General features: G+C 38.5%; 1 protein-coding gene and 1 long non-coding RNA gene across 17 annotated transcripts in view; one reads left to right on the top strand and one right to left on the bottom strand.

Annotated features, from left to right (window-relative positions):
* Positions 1 to 20994, top strand: part of LRRC7 (leucine rich repeat containing 7) — a 194600-nt gene that overhangs the window by 45507 nt on the left and 128099 nt on the right. For all 15 annotated transcript variants that reach the window (XR_014549706.1, XM_083620903.1, XM_083620895.1 and 12 more), the window contains one exon: positions 18259 to 18461. Coding sequence is in view for 14 of the 15 variants with exons in the window: in XM_083620903.1 (XP_083477029.1) it covers positions 18259 to 18461 (203 nt within the window). In the remaining variant the exon portion in view is untranslated. The remainder of the gene's footprint in view (positions 1 to 18258; positions 18462 to 20994) is intronic.
* LOC310765698 overlaps positions 1 to 20994 on the bottom strand; it is a 63111-nt gene that overhangs the window by 30416 nt on the left and 11701 nt on the right. The window lies entirely within an intron of this gene.

The raw sequence follows: 20994 nt of genomic DNA, 5'->3' as shown, positions 1-20994 counted from the left end.
CAAGCTAGAAACCTGGCAGCTAATATTAATTTGCAGACTAGTGTAATATCATGTGTCTTCAGAAAATGAAGAGGTGGCTAGGGCCTGGAGGTTGTGGAGGCTATCCACAGAGGAGGTACAATTATTTTAAGAGCTATATGTATGTGTGTGAGAGAGAGAGGGGTGGGGTGGGGAGGAGGATTGTGGAGCACTGAAGCAATTAAAATCTCATAGACTAAGAAATTCCTTGTGCCTGCATAATTTATAGGGTAGCTCAGCACATGGATCTAGCTTTTCGTATAATTCTACAGATTGTGATTTCATGCATCACATTTTATGGCCATATCCATCAATCTTTTATGTAGTCAAGCAAGAGGATGCAAGACAGACAGACTTCACATCCAGTCTTCCAAACCACCCTACCTCCTGTAGGTTCTCCCTGTTTTAGAATAGTTTCATCATGTGTTTGTGTTTCCTTAGGGAAATTGCTATTACAATTCTATCAACTGTTTAATAGGTCAAACTGCCACACCCGCCACAACTTGCTTGCAGTTTTGGAGTGAAATAAACTTATTTGAATTTAAGTTAATTGATCACCTGCAATATCTGATGAAAGTCCCATTTGTATGTTTTTTATATGAAAGCCTTTTAGTATATATTGATTTTAGTACAATTTTAGATGTGATTTACAGATATGAAAATAACTGAATTCTACTGACATTAGTTCTGGCATTGGTGAAGGTATGGGCATATATGGGCTGCAGGGGTTGGAACTTCTAGAGGGAATGGTCAGTGCTGACTGACTTTCTGTCTCAGTGGCTATGTCATCGATATAGCTCTTCTTTTCTGAATGGATATAGCTCTTTTCTGAATGACATATGTGAAATAGAAGCAATATGCATCTTCAAGTGTGGTTCAGAATCCTGGGCTCTTTAAATTGACAGCTGTTAAGTGGTTTATGAAGTGAGATACCTAGTTATCTGCTGTGTTTGAGTCTCTGTGGAAACTAATCAGGGAGCAAATTACAGGTCAACCTTTCTCCCCCAGATACGTAAGCTTTCAGTGGGCTCTTTCAAATGGCCTGTTTATTGAGTTCACAAACCTTATGCAGAGGCTCACTACTGAGTATTGAACATTCTGATTTGTTTCTGGGGTAGTTGTGACAATGAGCAGTCGTCCTGATTGTTTATGTAGTGGCTGTACATCTTCCCATCAATAATTATCCTATAGTTTTTAGTGCATTTCCCTGTCATTTTTCTAACTGCAAGAAGTCCATTTGTTGCATCAGGGGACTTTAATCCACTTTAATTGCACAAAGCTAAATTTACAGTATGTATTTTAATCCCTCCCACAAAACCTGATAGTGTTGAGATGCCCAAGATTTCACAGGTTTAGCGTGTAAATCCAGTTGACAAATCATACTGTTCAGATATGACCATCACATTTCCCTCCATATGTTTTCTAACCGCTCTCTTCATAAATGTTAACCCCTCCCTTTGTTTTGCAGCTGTCCTTTCAACCATAGTCTCCAAATCTAAAATGTAGCCTCACACTTCAAGCCACATGGAATGTAAAATGTTGCATGACTAGATAGCACAAATGTGATGTGCCAGAGAGGTTTGAAATATTAAGGTGTTCATAAATGCTTTTAAATAAATAAATGCTTCATTGGGGAACACTGTTCAGCACCATATGATCTCTCTCTCTATATATATATATCAATTTCCTTTAGACAATAACATAAACTAAAAGGTGAACAGTAAGAAAAAGCAAGGGGAGAGAGGGCAGGTAAGGTGTGTGTGGTTCTGACACCCTGTCTAGTCAACTAAATAACCCTTTGTGTATCTAGGAATTTCATCAAGCAGGATTTTGTATATATACCCCTACATGCTAACCAAATACCCATGTAATCCAAATATCACGTTACAGTGCGTTATGTTAAAGCTAAGCCAAAATATAGCTCACAAGAAACTTGTAGCATCTACAATTATTCTTTTCTTTCCCATCCCACCCCCAAACCAAATATACCTTAAATTCATTTCTTTTGTGGCTGTTCACAGCTCTATTAATTAGCACTTTTTTGTTCTCGCTTGCTGTGCTGGAAGATAGCTAGATTCATTTGGTTTCCTAGGCAATATAGAGATGCTGCTTGTTCAGTAAGACTGGAGGAGTTACCCGGTTGCCTAGCATCCAGGTGGTTCTTCCTATCTTTGGTGCTGAGCTGCAACAGAGTGCTAGAAGACTGGTAAGTGCCCTTGTATTGTTTAGGTTACCGAAGAACTCTCCTTGCAATCTAGCACAGTACTGGAAGATAGGAAGGTACTGCTTATACTGTGTCCTCCTTGGGAGCACTGATAAAAAGCTTTCTTCACATCCTGCAAACAAGGTTGCAGAGTTAGTAGGTCTGTTTCAACTCAGCTCTGTTTTATTTCTAATGTAAACATTGCTTTTGTATCATTGTGTCAGCGTAAGTTACAGTAAAGGGATATTATGAGTCTAACCAAACAAGCCTCTGAATAACACTTGCTGTGAATCATAGGTGGGGAGAGTGTTGTTGTGCTCAGGTCCTGCTTCTTCTTACCACAGGAATTTGGTTGATCACTGTGAGAACAGGATTCTGGACTAGACAGGTCATTGGCCTGATCCAGAAGGCTGCTCTTATATTATGTTTCAATGGAAATGGTGTTATGGGGTGTTAGGGGAGGGGTAGTACCTTTGGTGGGGGACATGTCATGCTCCTTTTGGGGGTAGCTTGTCCACATTTGGTTCCCACCCTGTACAGTGGTACCTCTGGTTATGTATTTAATTCGTTCTGGAGGTCTGTTCTTAACCTGAAGCACCACTTTAGCTAATGGGGCCTCCCATTGCTGCCGTGCCGCCACTGCACGATTTCTGTTCTCATTCTGAAGCAAAGTTATTAACCCAAGGTACTATTTCTGGGTTAGTGGAGTCTGTAACCTGAAGCGTATGTAACATGAAGCTTATGTAACCCGAGGTACCACTGTACTCAGCTCTCTCACCTGTGGCTCTTAGTAGCTGTCAGAAGTGCCCACACCCCGGGAAACAGCTTTGATTGGCCAAATAAACCAGATGAGGGTAGCCGATGGGTCTCAAATCCTCAGTGAATGCATGTGAAAACACTGAGCACATGTGTAAATTACCCTGAACATTCGGAAGAGTCTCTTTCTTAACAGTAGACTCCTTTATATGGTGTCATGAACTAATTTTAAAACTTTCCAGTTCCACACGGGGCCACCTTCCAAAGTCTGCTGTAATAGGAGGCTGCAGAATCTCATAAACTCATTTTGTCTTATTTTAAAAATGGGAGCAATTTCTTTTTTATATACAGCATATAATCTAGAAAAAACAATTAAATGTGGCAGAAGTTGCATTTTCTACTGTAGGTTTTTCTCTTAATTTTAACTTTTGTTTTTCCTCTTGGTCCCCCCCCCCCAATGTTCTATTCAAAGTTAGCATATGTTGAATCAGTAGAATGGCAATATCTAATAAGCAGCCACTTTAGCTATAATAAATAATTTGTGGGAAATTGTTCCATATTTTTAAACAAACTAATAAGCTAGTTTTGAAAGTAGAAAACAAAGGCTTCCCACTTTTCCATGCTTCCCACTTTCTTGCAAGTTATTTACAGCTTTTGCCAAATGCAATTTTTATTGAACCTGTCCTACAAATTGCAAATAAATATTATTACTAATTGGTGTGAAGCTTATGCATAGATTTGGAAAGCTAGCAACGAAGAGAGGCCTAAATCATAAAGCAAATACTGGAACATCTCAAGCTAAAAGACTAATATTTGGAAATGGATGTGCCAATATTTTTCTCATCTGCAGTTTTCATTGAATTATGCCCAGGGGTTGCTGAATTATTCTTATGTAAACGTGTACCTGGAACCTAACATTTGTTTATTTGCTTACCATACCGTATAATACCATGTTTTGATTTTGTGCTGGAGTAGAAGTCAGTTTACCCTTTCTGGAACTCCTGCTGTTTCAGCAAGTCTGGAGGTTATGTTTTTGGGTTATGTTTTACACTCAAGTATAACATTTGAGTAGAAATCGTACACAATGCTGTCAACTGTTTTTGTGCACAAATGTGTGTGCATATCTGTCTGTGTCCCTTTTGGAAACAGGGTCCTACTCTTTTTCTTTCTGCTACGTTAGAAAGACATGCATTAAAATTTATGAATGCACTCCTGACTTGGTGAGAGATGCATGCATTTTATGCTTATGTAGCCGTACCCAAACATAAAGAGTTGTGACTAATAAAGTTCTTCTCATACTGGACCCACTGAAATGCATGGCCTTACATTGGTCATGTCCATTAACTTCAATGGATCTACTGTGAGTATGGCTAATGCTGGATACAATCTAAAATTCCATGTGTGTGAACTAATCCAGAGTTTATGAATCTGCAGTGTTTGCTGCCTGTGTGAAGTGTGAAGGGCGAAGTTGCTTGTCCAAGTGCTAAGTTAGTCCCATGCTGGGGAGAAGTGATTGACTGAGGTCTTGCCTCTAGTCATGTACCACATGTGTTTGCCCTTTGTCTTTACCACATCAATTGTGGTCATCTCTGAGAATTGGCCTTTTCGAAAAGAACACAACATGCAAACTAGTTTACATCAATTAGCATCACTGCATTTTATATTTTCTATGCACCATTTTCCAATTATTAATCTAGAAAATTGAGTGGATACAGAAATCAACTTTGCATGTTAATCAACTTTTTATATTTGGGGAATTTAAATACACTTCTAAGATTCCATGCGGGAGAGCTGCCTAAAGGGAAGCTCCTACAATTTTTTAAAAAATGATTTCTGGAATTGCAGGTCTGTTTTTATCAGTATAGATAATATATTTTCTAATGCAGAGCTTCAGAAAGGGAAGAAGAGCTGATATAGAACAAAAACAGAAAAAGTTGTACTAAAACCTTGGAAGGAAAACAGGTATAGAAAGGAAATAAGCATAGGATGACTAAACACCTTTGTTGTGTACTTGATCCCCTGCAATAGATAATAGTACTTTAAGACCCTCCAGGCATTTTACTGCCATTGAAATGCAGTTAATATTTCTGGGAAATTCTGCAGTCCTCATGCTAAAGTCAAACTGACTGGTATAATAGGAAAGGCCAGCCCCAATCAGCCTCCACAGCAGGTTGATGATTGGGGTTGCATGCAAATAAGGGACTTTGCAATTTCCATAAAAGAATGAGATGATGCTATAGTGGCCAGAAATCACTTTTTCAATTTATTCCAAGATTGCTGCAAAGATTAAGTGTGACTAGGAAAAAATAGTAGAATGTTAGTACATGGAATGTAGGGAGATTAGAATGTACCGTATATTCTTCAGACCAGATCACAGGACTACAGAGATTCAAATCAGGATACCAAAACTGTACAATAGTAATAATCATGAAGATAATGGCATAATTTGTAATTGCTTTCATGAAAGTTTGCATTTTGACAGTATGTCATATCATTTCTCTCAGAACTGTGTTTTTACATGCAAAATCAAGAGTCTGCTTTAGGCCCGAGTAGTTAAAATCATCCATGCACAGCTGTAGAAGAAAGGGCTAGAATTTCCCTAACCCATAAAATTAAACTCTATTGGAATATTTGCTTCACTCTTAGATGCTTTTCTGTGTTTTTTAATTACTGCCCTTAGTCTGGATCTGGGTTGCTCAAACAGTGGGCCCGGAACCTACCAGTGGGGCTTTGCTACTTTGAAGTGTGCCTCTGTGCCACAGCCTGTCCAGTGACTCATGACTTGCCTGCTCCACCCGCTACCCATGCCACAGCTAGTTGCACCAGTGCCGGCACCTGCAACTCCTTGCATGCTGAGTAAAGATGACTGGCAGACAGAGGGGAGCAGGGAGAGAGAGAGGAAGGTCCTCTGCTCAGTTGGGCAAGTGACATAGGATGTGTTGGGGGGGGACAGAAAATGCTATTAAAAAGTCAATATTCATTATCAAAGTACACAAACTCCAATAGAAAAGAAGGGGAGAGGAAAGGTGTGATAAGATGAAGCAGAGAATGTAAGAGAACCAGAAAATATGAAATAAACCATCAGTTTGGGTGGGTAGGTGGGCTAAGGTACAAGTTGAATGTGTAAGGGGAAATGGGAGAAGAAATTATAGGAGATGGGTAAAAAGTGCTTTGAGAGGCATGTGTGGGTGGGAAGAGAAACTATAAAAGAAAAAGCCTTTTCTAGTCAGAAAATTCAGCATGAAATGTGGAAATATCTCCAGAACAAATGTCTGTACTTATGTTCAGGAAAGCTGAGTTTTGAAACTCTGTGCTGTAAGGAAAATGCTATGGCAATTAATTTAGCTATTTCCAAAGATGAATATTGGCTACCAGTAGTAAATTCTGCCAGTAACCTGAAGCTGATTATGCTAGACTCCACCTCCACCTGCCACCATTTTCTGCCCCTGCACAACATGTTTATGTCTGGTGGGTCTTAATAATTTTCTGGTAGGCCCTAATGGTAGAAAATGTGAGAACTCTTGATGCAGATGTTAATGACCAAAATCAAGATCTTGTGCCAACTGCTCAATATTCTTAGTGGAAAGGTTACATAAAGTAATATGTTTGAATGTTGAATGCTGGATAAGTGTTTAATAGTAATTGTATTTGTATTTGCTTTAAAAAATGAATGTTCAGATCTGGATGAGTTTAAATTATCTTGCATTAGAATAGCAATCTGAGTGTGCTACAAATAATGAAGTGCAGTTTTCTTTTGCTGGATATCTGCTTCTAATAGTAATAATAATTCATGGTAGTCTGTGTAATTAAAAAATGTCTTTTCCAATCTAAAAGTGCTTCGTATTATCAATGGAACTTTCATAGTGCTGACCTCAGCAGCATGAACACAGTTTTCTTTTATTAAGCTCTTGCTGAGCTGATCAACATGTCAGAAATTATACAGAGGAAAATGTGGCCAAAACCACTGTAAAAAAATTGAATGGTTAATAAAATCCCGTTAGTGCAATAGCATGAAATCTGCATTTGTTTTAAACTACATAGTAGTTGTAGATTTGTTTTTTGCTCAGTTAATGTGTACATTATTATAGTGCTTTTCAAACTGTGCACTAGGTTCATTGGGACCTATATGGGAGGAGAGGGATCCCCATAGTGAGGGTATGATTAATAGCACAACACATCTCTAAAATACAGCTTTTCCATCATTTTTTATTCCCTCCTGGAATTTGTTATGTGCTTGTGTAGAGCAACAGTGAGTCCTTACTAACCTGGGAGGCACTCTGTGTGCACATTATCTGTGTCCTAGAAGACAGCACAGGGTGTTCTGCAGTACTCTGGTGCTCTAGAAAGAAATATGTCGGTTTCACAAGAAGCAGGCTAATATGGAAAGGTTTCTTGAAAGCAGAAGATCTGAAAAATACTGTGTGACATCACATATAATCCATATCACAAAGGTCTGTATGTTCACCATCAGTATGCCCAGGAATTAATGCTGAGTTTTGAAGGTCCCAGCTTAGGTATTAGGGTTCAGAGGGCCCCCTGTCCATTGCTAATTTTGATCTGAAGGGCTGTTACCACACTATTTTTAGCCAACATTAGTTGCATTAGGGAGGGGAGTATGGTTAACACCAGCTTCATGTGTTTGCTTCAGATGACCCTCAAATTAGGAAACATTAAATAAAAAAATGTACCTACAGTGGTACCTCGTGTTATGTATGAATGCTGCGGGTTACGTGCTCCGCTAACCCAGAAGTAGATGCCCCTTTTTGCGACCTTTGCCCCGGGATGCGAGCGGAAGTTGCGCTCTGGCGGCGCGGCAGCAACGGGAGGCGCCATTAGAGAAAGCAGACCTCATGTTACAAGCGGTTTCCTGTTACGAACGGACCTCTGGAACGGATTAAGCACGTAACATGAGGTACCACTGTACTTACATTTGTGAGGATATTCTTATTTTACTTCTGATAATGATTTCCCCCCAGTCCAGTACACTCTAGAAGAGGAAGTAAAGATTTGCTTCTATACATGTGGATCAGGTTGAAAAGGGACAGCCATTACTTTATAAAATTTGTGGAAATTATATTATGAAATTTCAGCATGATAAGTCACTCTGAGCTTCTGTGGTTTTTCTGCTACAGTGCCTAGCTTCTATGGTTTTATTGCAGGATCAAATTAGTAGTATATTAAGAAATATCATACAGTGATGTTTTAATGAAAATATAATAGTTGAATGAAACTTTCATTTCTCTGTCTAATTTCTTGGTGTGTGAGGCTAATCATAAGTGCCCCTATGTACTGAAAACCCAGTTGAGTAATATTCCATTGTTTTGTTCAGATTATTTTCAATATCGGGGCATTCTGTTCTGCTGAGTACATTGTAATTATTCTGCTATAATGATACTCCATTTGGAAACTAATGACATCTTTTCACAACAACATTTTGGACTGTAGTGCATATAAATGTTGACAATCTGATATGAACAAAAAATCAAGAATGTGAGCTTCCAGTTACAATATAGCTTAAAGCCATGCCATTATCATCTGGTCTTTGCAGTTACTCCCCCCAATATGGGAACAAGAAGGAAAAATGTAATGATGACCTTCCCCCACAAAAAATTCCTTTGTAGACACCATAGTAGTGACCTCTGTTACTAGGATCCAGAGGGTAGCAACACAAGAATGGGCCCTCTCTGTGGTGGCTCCCTATTTGTGGAATGCTCTTCCCAGGGAGGCTTGCTTGGTTACCTTCATTACATATCTTTAGGCACCAGGTGAAAATGTTCAGCCAGGCCATTGGTTGATTAAACAGTCTATGGCCTTGTAAATGCTTTTGTGGGAGGGGATTACTTGTGGTCTTATGCTATGCTATGTATTTTGTGTGATCATTTTGTATTTTTATGTTGTAAACTACTCTGTGGTCTTCAGATGAAAGGGCTGTACTTAAACTTAATAAATAATTGTTGCAATATTAGTAATCTTTGCTTTCATACTCTTTTCTTTCTCTGCTTCAAGATTAGATTTTCCATAGGCACTGAAAATACATTTCAACACAATTTCTATTCACTACAACTTTTTAAAAACTTTCTAACATTTTGGGTGGGTGGCAGATTTCAAAATCTCCACTGCTCTGTGATTCCTAATGGTAGTCCATATGCTTTGGTAGACATGTAATCAACCATGTAATTGTCTACTGCTCCATTTATCTAAAGCATGTATCTCCATAAATCCTGTAAGGTTGTGCATTACCCTAGTATCCATGTGGCCATGAATGTTTGAAGAGCAACTTGAGGTGGATATTTTTGCAGCCATTAATCTCATGGAAGCTTCTGAAACGTTTTTATGTTTCACCTCCTTAAAAACGTTCCTAGGTGGTATCCTACTCCTAGGGCTTACGGACATTTCCTTTTCCTCTGCACTTTCCAGGCACAGTCCACACTTTAAGGCTTTGTATCCAAGCACACTTTTTTTCCTGCTCCAGAGCTCTCCCTACAAAAACCTGCTTTTAAAAGCCCAGTTGGAGCAAACGTCAGTCCGCTTAAAACCCAATTGACGTTTGCTGCAGTTGAGCAATGAAGAGCAGGTTTTTGCAGGGAAGGCTTGGACGTGGAGATTTTAAGTCTGAACCTGTGCCTGGAGAGAGCGAGGCAAAAGCCAACTTGCTTTTCTTCAGTCATTTTCAGATTTCTCTAAACCTCAATTATACTTTTACTCAAAACATTACAGGAGGGACTTAAAAGAATACAAGTACCCAACACTCCAAAGTTTAGGGCTTGAGGTTTTGTTAACAGCTTGTTGGTGCTGGTGGTGGGCAATTGTACAGGTTCAGAATGACACAGAACTGTGCTTTTTATTGGTTTGTGTCAGTTAACAAGGCAGATAAGATGTCACTTTTCTAACAGCCTCCACTAAACTCTGGAACTGCACGTATGGGTTTGCAAAAAAAGAAGAAAACAACCCGTGCAGGTAACGGCTTACAAATTACTGCAATAAGATTTGTTTCAATGAAATGTTATCCTGTTATTTTTCAGGAGCTTTTCATGTTACAAAACTTGCTTTTCTGTTAATAAAACTTTTCCTTGTCATTTTCACCAGAAAAGGTGCAAGTGGGCAGGCTTAACCTCTACCCACCACTTTTGCTGTAACTACCCACTGCTTTCCCTCACAATAGAATTCAAGAATTGTGTTTGCTCTTGAAAAGGGTCAAAAAAGTAAGTTGGGGTAGAATATGCTGTTAGATGATGTGATACCAATATAATATATAGCCAATGTCTGCCAGCAATTATAAAAGGAAAGATCTACTGAAAAATGCACTTAAAAACAATGTAAATAGTTGACAATAGCTCACAATGTACCAAGTAACTGCTGAACAGAATAATGTCATATGGATGTTTGGTGATCATCTCATTTATTAATTCTATAGGTACACATTCAAAAACAGTTTCTTGATGGCAGGCTCAAAATTCCTTTTGAAGGCCCATTGTTCCATTGTTTTTCTAGAGCCTGGAGCCCCATGACTACTTTGAATGAAAAGTAGAGAGAATTTCTTGAAAAGCAGCAGGAACAAAGGAGATGCTTCTACATAGTTGTTATTTTCCTCGATTCTTTTATTTTACATCCATTTTGTTTCTGTTTAAGCCATCTAATTGTGTTCAGGATTGCAGCTCTTTGAGCATCATTTATGTATAGTAGGGGAAAGGACGCACAATAAGTATAGCAAAAATGTATTATACCTGAAACCATTTGTGACACACTATTATCAGGCGTAAAAGAACCTTGGGTTATAGCCAATGGTTTTATGCAGCTGATGATAAGACTTCTGTCAGTGGAACAATGAAGGAAGCCATTTTCAGTGAGTTCCCCCTCCCCACTCCTCAATCTGCTCCAGAGGATTGGGAGGAGGACCCTCCAGAGCAAATTTAGGAAGATGGGGAGGGGAATCAGTGAAAAGTGCCTCCATTTCTATTCTGCTGATGAAAGCCTTACCACCAACCGATACATTACTTTTTCAATTGCATATATAGCTTTAAATAATTTTACAAATGCAGAGATATCTGTAGGGTTAGTAAAATCCAAATTTCAGTTTTGCTACATTCTTACAATTTCTTTACCCAACCTTTGGCGGTACATGGCATTTATCAAACCTGTATTGAAAATAAAATGCTAATAAGATCTAGTAAAACCTTTTATTATTTTGATGTTGTTTTTACTTGGTTTTGAACAGGAGGGAAAGCTTCCACGTCTCCTGATTAGTGAGAAATAAGGATTAGTTATTTTGCTGCACAAAAGATCCTCTAATTGAAGAGAGATTAGATTTTATTTTAATTAATTTCTTTACAACCAATGGTTTTATGCTAGATTAAACGTGGTCCTTCTAAGAGGATAAGCCTTACAGATAATTATAAAGGCAGAGCAGACACCATGGCATTGTTTACATTTGCTTTTTTACTGTAGATTCTTTTTTCCCTTTAACCCAGAAGAGAAAGAAAGGAGTTCATAATATTGTTTGTATCTCAGCTTTCTAGGCTTTATTAAAAAGGGCAATGTGTATATGCTTAGCACTGAATTAAAGTGTATTGTGGACTGTAAATGTATTTACGGAACCTCCTGCCCAGGCTTGTGCCTGGAAAGGTCCCTTTGGTGCTGCTAACGCAGCCGTTTGACTTCACCCCCAAAGGTGCACTCCACGGATGCCAAGAACAAATAAAAAGTAATGCATTAAATGTGGAGATTCACATAGTATGGTATGGCCAAAGAATGGTACCAAGCATGCTACCATCACATTCAGAAACTATTTTCATTTTCCATTCTAAATGTGGGTAGATTGGCATGGTGGGTCCCCCCCCCCCCAAGTACATGGACAACTATAGACCACCAAATTAATTCTGTTTATCCTGAAAGCCAGACTTCTACACTGAGCAGCTTCCTTGACTTTTAACTAGTAAATAAACTCTTCTGCTTCTTCGTTTAGCTACATTTTCCAGAAACATATTTCAATAAGATGTTTTTCAGTGAAAAAAATTGTGAATGATATTTGGGAATAGCATTAGAAATGCATAGTATTTGCGTGTTTGACATTTTAAAACTATAATGTTGTTTCTCTATATTACACAGCATTAAAAGTAACCTCATTTTCCATTTCTTCTAGTGTGTGTTCCTGGTTTCCATCAAAATGGCATTTGAGATTTATCTTAAGCACTAAATTTACTGCTGAATAAATATATGCAATGTTAATGCGGCTTTTGGAATGCCTGTGGGAAAGTATGTTTTCTAAAGACGTCTCCAAATACATGTCATTGTTCAATTATTTGTTAACCTTAGATGATGTGAAAAGCTACAAAAGATGTGATATCCTAAGGGCATTTATTTGTACAATACCAAGCTCAGAAAAACACTAAGATGGAGCTGCTTTGCATGCAAGGGGCCAGAAAGTTCAGGACATAAGGTCAGAAACTCTCTAAAAATATATAAAAAGCAACACAGAAGTCTTCTGGATAGCAGTGTGTACAACATCTTCTTTTGAATGAGACCTAGTGATAAGTAAGCAAAGTAAACAGTTAACTTTCATTTAGAGATAATGCACTTTTCCACAATATAGCTCCTATTCCATGAGAAAACACAGTTGTAATGGACAAATATATTTTTCTACATAAGAACAAAATAATACTCATTTCTGGAAATCATAAATCTCAGAGTTAATCTTGATCTTGAGAAGATGACACTATTAAGGGTAAGGCATGTGTGCTATAGTCTTGCAATGTATCCCTTTTCAGGTCCCTCTAATAAAATACATGGCCAATTAGATATCGGCCTTAAGCCTATGACCAATTGCTCCATCCCCTGTGTTAATAAAATCAGTTGAATGTTGTTTTTATTATGGGTTGGGTTATCATGGCTCCCTCCTCCACATATGGTTTGGTGTTCTGTGGAGAGAACCTAAACTGATTTGTAAATATCTAATTCCTCTCCTTTTCTCACCCAATTTTGAGGGAACTGAATGATTCAGAAGGTTCAGACTGAGTTACATGCACTGTAAACATGCTTAAACTTTGGTGGCTTTTCCTAATTAAAATGTAATTACTGTATGCTACATCAAAAGTCAGCATCTGGCCAAGCTAAATTATAAAATTGCTTTATTCCGTGAACTCTGTTTTAACTTATACCCGTGGGCCAAAGGCAGTCAGACAGAAAGATTGTTATTGGCACTGATAAACATGAAACCAGGTGCACTTCGGTCTCACTGATGCTCATTTCTGCCTCTTTCACTAGTTCTTCATATTTTGAGAAAATGTGATGGAGAAAAGGGGATTTGTCCTGACAGCATTCATATGTTAATCTCCTTGTAATTACTAGGGGCTGACAGAACTCTCACTTGATTGAGACAATGAAACATCTGAGAGTGATTTTTGGAGCAGAGAAAGGTTCCTTTAGCACAGGATATCATATGAGATAAATAAGCTACTTAAAGCTATTTGAGTAATTTTGTGCTTTGAGGAAACTTGGTAGCTATCTATCTATCTATCTATCTATCTATCTATCTATCTGTTTAGATATTACCTATCACCAAGAGACCACAGGGCAGTATTATTTATAACATAAGTAGCATAATAATGCAACACAGGAACTTAAAAACAATTACGACTCAAATACAACTCATAATAAAAACAGGAGTGTCAAACTCAGCCACACTCTTCCAGCCACAATTCCCCTCATCCAAAAGAAAATAAAAGGGAAATAAAATTAGAAACAGAAACATACCATGGATTTTTATTTTCTTTCAGCTTTATTTCAAAGGGAATGCAATCCTATATTTATTTATTTATTGCATTTACTGTATTACACAACTTTTAAACTCCCTGCCTCATAATAATCCTGTGCCAATAGGCTAGGCTGAAAGATAGTATCCGCTCCAACATTACCCAGTAAGCTTCATAGTTGAGTGCGGATTTCAGCCTAGGTTGCCCAAGTCGTGATTTGATATTATAGCTGAGAGTGGCTAACCTATGGCCCTCCATATGTTCCTTGTCTGCAACTCTCATCATCCTTGATTTGGCCATGTGGCTGATGGGAGTTAGAGTCCCAACAATGTCTGGAAGTCTACAGATTAGCAATTAATGCTCTAACCACGACCCTACTCTGGCTCTTATTGTTCCTGTCCACATCACCTGCAAAGGTCAGTTACAAAGGTTCCAACTTTGGTGATTCTCTCATTCTGTTAGAATGCGGCTGTCAGATTGGTAAGTAGGGCAGCCTGAAGGGACTGTGTGTCACCAGTCCTTAGAGCATTACACCAGCCATCACTGAGCTACCAGGCCCATTTCAAGGCATTAATACTAGCAGTAGTAGCTGGTCAGATGGGGCACTATTGTCCTCCTGGCTTCCCAACACAGCTGGTTGCTGCTGGCTACCAAGAGAAGAGATACAAGGTGGTAGGGCCAATCCACGACTCCATCACCATGTGTTGCACCACACCAAGCTTTCCTGTGCCCCTCCCCTCCCCTCTACATTGTGACCCACTGTGTTGGGAAGCCAGGAGGACAATGGTGCCCCACCCACACCACATCACTGGCCACTACTGGCTTGGGACCCAAGTACCTAACAGAGCACCTTCTCCAGTACAAACAGTTTCTGGTTGGTGTTGACCCATGACAGAACCTTATCGGTTGTGGCCCCTCATTTGTGCAATGCCGACCCTAACAAGGTGTATCAGTCTCCTTCGCTATTGACTTCTTTGATGAATTTTAAAACATTCCTATTTACCCAGACATCTGATGGTTGAAAGGTCTGTCCCTGGCAACCCTGAAATAATTAGTTTGAGAGTAGGTGATTTTTTTTAGAAGTTTTAATTTGTGATAGTTCTGCATTGACATATTTGCTTCCCTGGGCTCCTTTAGAGGAAGGTGCTGGATATAAATGTAATAAGTAAATAATAAATTCTGCCCGGAGGCAATGGCAGTATAACTTGCACTCCAATGTTACAGATGTTAAAGTTGTTTTCAGCTTTTCCAGGAAGAATGGAAATAAATAAACTGAATAATACAATAAACGCTTCTTTGTTGTTACAGGAGGCTGAAGGGAATAGAGTTTTTAAATAATAAAAAATGTTTTTATTATTATCAGTTGACTACTGATTGTATTATTATATTCCTGATGAATCTTGCACCTCACTGAGGGTTTTTCAATTGCTCATTTTATGTTGTTTTCCTTGGTTTATTTCTTAGTGAACTGTTTTTATTCGTGATTATATTAACCAGAGAGATTCTTATTGTGCTAAAGGCACCCCTAATACAGGACTCTCTGCAGATGTGGTTAAAGTAGGATTGGGGTATGAAATTGCGGGACATTAGGTTCTAGCACCCCACAAACCTTGGTTAGGTTCTAGCCAGGAACAGAGGACTAGTTGGAAATGTTAAAGATATTGTGTAAATATATAAAGATATTTATATATTGTGTAAATATATAAAGCTATTGTGTAAATATATGAAGAAGTAATGTGGGAATGATGACTGGAATACAGCAAAGAGGCTGATGCATGCCCAGAATTCAGGGGAATGGCAAAAGACCTAAGGGCACTGTTAGCAAGGGGGTGGGGGCAGAAGGTAAACTGGAATCTACTTGCAAATCCCTGAGTGAGTTATGATGTTTCTGATTCTCAGTTTTTTACAATAGCGAAAATGAGGCTTTTCCAATGAAGCTGTTGAAACAATGAAAACCAAAAGTGGGTTTTTGTGTGAAAGAACAGCGAACCCACTTCCGGTATCGAAAATAAATTATTTAACTCAATCAATGCTTATTGGGGGAAGCCTCTTCTTTATTTCTAAGTGTTTCACTGCTCATAATAATGAGACACCATTTTGCACCTTACACTGGTTGGTAAATTTCAAGGTTCTAGTAATAAATAAATATTTAGTAGTTTATGCAAATACTGTATGCCCATCCATGCCTGATGGATCCCCCCCCCCTTTCGAACTCTCTTCTACGTTATAGCTATTTTGTCTAAAAGGTAGATTATGAGATGTGGTGGAGAAAAGGACTCATAAGTGCCATGTACCTTTCGTTCACGTGGCTCAAATGTTACAAAATTAAATTATTAAATTAAATTATTAGGATAACTTTGTATGGAGAGAGAGAAATCAGAGTTCATTTATACTCTGGATTGTGCCAACTGAGCATTCTCTTTTCCAATAATGTACACAGATATTTAAGATTTTTTTTTTGTTATTTTCAATTACTGTTGTGCTATCATATGCTTCTGTGTCATCATATGCTTCCTTGCACTTACGTTTTCCCATTGGAAACCATGGTCCTTGCTAGGGAAATTAAAAGCTTTTCCAGCTTTTCTGTTCAAGTCCCTTTTCCCTAAGAGTTTGAATATTATTTTTTATTTATTTATTTACGGCTATTAGCCCATAAAATATGTACAAACATAAAAACACAGGGACATAAAAACAGATATATCCGACAACAGAAGGTGAACACCACGATGCAAGGGTGGGTCATTGAGCAGAGCCAAGTGACGGCTTGGGGCCAGGAGAGCTCCAAGGGATGGATCACAGAAAAGGAAAACTAAAGACGAACTCCGACATGCACTCTCAACATAACAGTCCAATTAGTTTTGATGTTGTTGTTTTTTTTTGGTGGTTTTTGAGTGTGAGATAACCGCATTCAGAAATCTCGCCACCTGCAGAGTTACAGAAGGATCTGTATCCTGCAAAAGCAGTGCGGCGTGTGACTCAACAGGCCTGCCAACCAAGCGCAGTAAAGCAGGACCCAGGAATTTAGCCCTGGTTATGCTATGTAGGGGACAGTTGAACATTATATGTGAAAGAGATTCAACAGTTTCCCCGTCACACACGCACAGTGGAGACACCAAACCATTGGAAAATCTGTGGTTCAGCAGGTTTGATGGAAAGACATTGAACCTTGCACGAATAAATGCACGTCGGTGTGGTACTGATGAAAGAGATGACATGTATGATGGAAGGCCAAGTGGTGGGGTTATTCCGTGATACCTGGGAGAGCAGACACCCCCACCCCTGGCGAGGTTGTGTGTTTGAATATTAAATTATGTATTTATTTTTTGACTTAAATATTTAGAGATGAATGCAAAGTAGCCACTGGAAGTAGGGTCCTTACAGTTCTGCAAATAATTGTTGAATGAGCTTGATATAATGAATAGAGTTTGTGTGTTTGCTTGCTCTGATCAGTTTAGACTAAAAGTAGGTAACAACCAAAAAACCTCCAAATATATTATAATTGTGCAATGTATATTTTGGGTTTAGTTCAGGGCACACAGTGGATGTAATTCAGTGTTGCTCTAAGGCTAGATTGAACAATCTCCCTTCTGCTCTCCCTCCCCCCCATGCTATTTTGGACTCTCCTCCACAGGAGGGGGGAAAGTGTGGGTTGCATGGGGGGAGGAGATGGGGGAAAGTCCCATTACCTTAGTGGGCTTTCTTTGATTATTATTTGTTTATTCATAAAAGTATTAATATACTACTAGATCACAAAGCATAGCAAAGCAGTCAACAACACTAAAAGCAATTTAAAAGCATTGTGTGTAAACTGTATTTGCGTTTGTGAGCTAGAACAGAGGACCTAAATTGTAGTGTTGACTGATTCACTGTTATATAGCAGCGTCCCCGTCCCCCCATTCATCCTTTCGCCTTGAGGTATCTGGTGTTCTTCACCAGAATGCACAATTAGGTGGTGGTTTGGGGCTTTGATCTGGAAGACTTTAAAACAGATTCCCATGGTAAGAAAATGTAGTGACCTATAACCAGCAACCAGATTACAATTTTAAGCCATGTTAAAATTATTGATGTTTTATAGAACAATGGAAAGTGGAGCAGATAATGTTTATCAAGTTCAGTCAATATAACTGCTTAGGTGTGGGTGCTTCCTTAAATGCAAGAAAAAAAATTGCATGGATTAAACATATTATTGTGGGCATGTGGAGGATTCTGACGAAATATACTTTCGCTTGTATACTGTATAAAAAACTAACCTAGTTAGAAAAGACTTTAACATTAAATATAGAAACCTGATATTGATACTATGTGCTAAGCATTTATATGGTAAATACTATAAATACTTTATGGATTTTATACTATATATCAGCTATAGTATTAATAATATTTAATTATAAAAACCTAATTGCATTTATACCAATAATTTCTAGCATTTACCAATTATATAGAAACATGCTATTTAATGTTCACTAGGTATTTTTCTAACAACAGAAACAATGATTTTGGAAATCAATTTCTCTTCTATATTTTATCTTTTAGTTCAGTGTTTGGAGATGACAACCAAAAGGAAAATTATTGGTCGCCTGGTGCCATGCCGATGTTTTCGAGGGGAAGAAGAAATTATCTCAGTGCTCGATTACTCCCACTGCAGCCTTCAGCAGGTGCCAAAGGAAGTTTTTAACTTTGAACGGACATTGGAGGAGCTTTATCTAGATGCCAATCAAATTGAAGAGCTACCTAAGGTAAACTCTGTTCTTTCTCTAATACACAAATGCAGTTGCCTTGCTGAATGAACATTTAAGGTCTGCTTGGAACTCTCGGTATAAAAAGGGAAATTGGCATAAACAAACTGCTGAGTTCAAGTATTTAGAGTTCTAAATATTCTCACTGTGTCAATTAATTACACATTTTCCTACTTTTAGAAAATACTGCTTTCAGCTCTGCAAACAGACAAAGAGGTCTGTGGATTTGGTCCTTCCAAGTGTATGAATTGAAATTCCTTTATTAATGCCATGTTATTCAAGAAATATGCATTGGGAATTATCTAGAATGTGCTAGAATTAAGTCACAACAAATTCTAAGCTCATGGGTATATTAATGATGTGTCATTTGCTTAAAATGAAGAAAATATTTATTTTTTTGTAGGCTAGAGACCTAGACATGGTGAACCCTATTTTACATTTTCACATCTGTTCCTATAATGTGTAAATGAGAAAATTTGTGGCATGGCACTATTATACAGTATTGTGCATTCCTTGCCTGTATCCCATGGTGTTTGCTGCTGCCGCTGGGGTACACAGATCAAGTAACTTCAGGTTTCATTTCTAGCCTGGGTTAGAGGGAATAGAAGGTGAATGTGGTGGCAGTCTACCTGAGAAGCCCTTGCTTACCCTGACTGACAGTCATAGCAGCAAGAGAGTAAAAGTCTCCTTTCTGTTATAATATCTACGTACTTCACAGTTGCTCTCTTCCATCAATAGATGTGAAAACTCAGATCTGACATAAGCTTGCACTCCTCATTACCAGCTAACAGTACTGCTCACTGCTTTGATCATTACATAGGAAGTGTGAGTAAAGGAATTTGTACTTTCTCTTTCCTTTCCCTTCCGTCTCAAAACATAACATTTGAAGCCATTCACTGACTAGATTCCCACAACTTCACCTTTCCTCTAGTGTGAAGGATGGCTAACACACACACATCCCTCCCCCACCAAGTCATTTGTACTGCAGAAACAGCAAGAAACAATGTATTTTCTGTCTGTCTGTCTTTTCCCTTTTCCATGCAGTGCAAATGACAGAGGTGCTTGCCTATCTCCCAAGCCTCTGTGTTTACCTGTGGGCTTGGAGAGATGCAGTTCCTTCTGTCACTTGTTTTGAGAAGAAGCCTCTTGCTATTTCTTATCTTCTCCAAACTGCAGTGCAAACAGAATAGCACCTTGCCAAGGCCTTGAAAGCACGCAGAGGGTTTAGGAGAGAGCAAAATATCCCCCAACTCTTAACACAAGTGAGTTAAGAGAAGAAATAGTACAAGAACAGCTGCAGTTCCTTATCTGCTCCAAGTCACGGTGCAAATGAGAAAAATTCTTGCTTCTTTCTGCAAATACTGAAGGACTTGAGGAAGGGGACAGGTTTGTGGAAAGCACAAGTGAAAGCTGGATAGCAAATGGATATTTTGTTGACGCGTACAGCTCACCTGTATATTCATATCACCATAGTGCCTCAAATCTCTTAACATTTGAGATTTGCTGTCCATGTCCTTTTCATAGCTTTAGAGGAATTTTGCAAGAGAATGAATGGGAGGAAAACACAGACACACCCTCACTGGGAAACATAGCACAAAGCAACTTCCATTTTTGAGGACTGGATGAGCTTTGGAAAGTTTACACGTGCGTGAAAAGCACTTCTTTTTGTGGCATCGTTATTGCATATTGCTGTTGTAGTGCTTAGTGCCCCAGTATCACATTACCAAATGCCAGTTTGTTAGTTCTTACCATGTACCGTAAGTAGCATCTGTTTGGGAGGGAACAACCTCTGCAGTGGCCCTTGTTTTATATGGAGCCGAATCTTTAAATTTACACTCTAGCAAAAGCTACACAATATCCTTCATTCCAAATTATTAAGTCTCATTGACTTCAGTGGAGGAACTTAAAACTGCTTGACTTGGGTAGATGTTGCCAACTCTGTATTGTTCTATTGCTAAACTATCTCCCCTTTTCTTGCCTCTTTAGCCAAATTTGGATGCTCAGTGCAGTGGTTTATTCACTCCACCGGGCAATTGTTTATAACTGGAGAAGCAATTTAGTTATACTCTCCAGGGGGTTGGAGGAAAAGTGATATAGAGAAGTGAGTCATTTACTCAGCTGTATGTATCTGTTGATAGAGAAGACTCCAGATACCAAATCATATTTTTCTGCCTCATAGAGATGAAATGGTGTGTGATAGAGGTCAATTTGTCGGTAGATAGTTCAGAGTTATTGCTTCATTTTAATCATAATGTATGGTTACTATTTAATAATAATTTAAAGAGACTTTTTTAAAAAAGGGATTCCACTTTCTAGATGCGTGTGTGTGTAGAACACAAAATGTGTCATCTCGACTATCACATTTTAAAAAGAGATTCTAGCATTGAATTTTAACATGTGGCCACAAGTACATCACAATATAATTTTGTGCGTAATAGATAGTTGAGTGAGAAGTACAGCACCTCATTAAAATATGTGATAATCTATGAAGTCTTTATAGAAAATGCTGTTGAATATGCTGACACCTTCCATT

Source organism: Podarcis filfolensis (genome assembly GCF_964270895.1).
Source record: "Podarcis filfolensis genome assembly, chromosome: 6".
NCBI lineage: Eukaryota > Metazoa > Chordata > Lepidosauria > Squamata > Lacertidae > Podarcis > Podarcis filfolensis.
The sequence above is the reverse complement of the archived record's forward strand: the minus strand, read 5'-3'. Positions and strand labels throughout refer to the sequence as shown.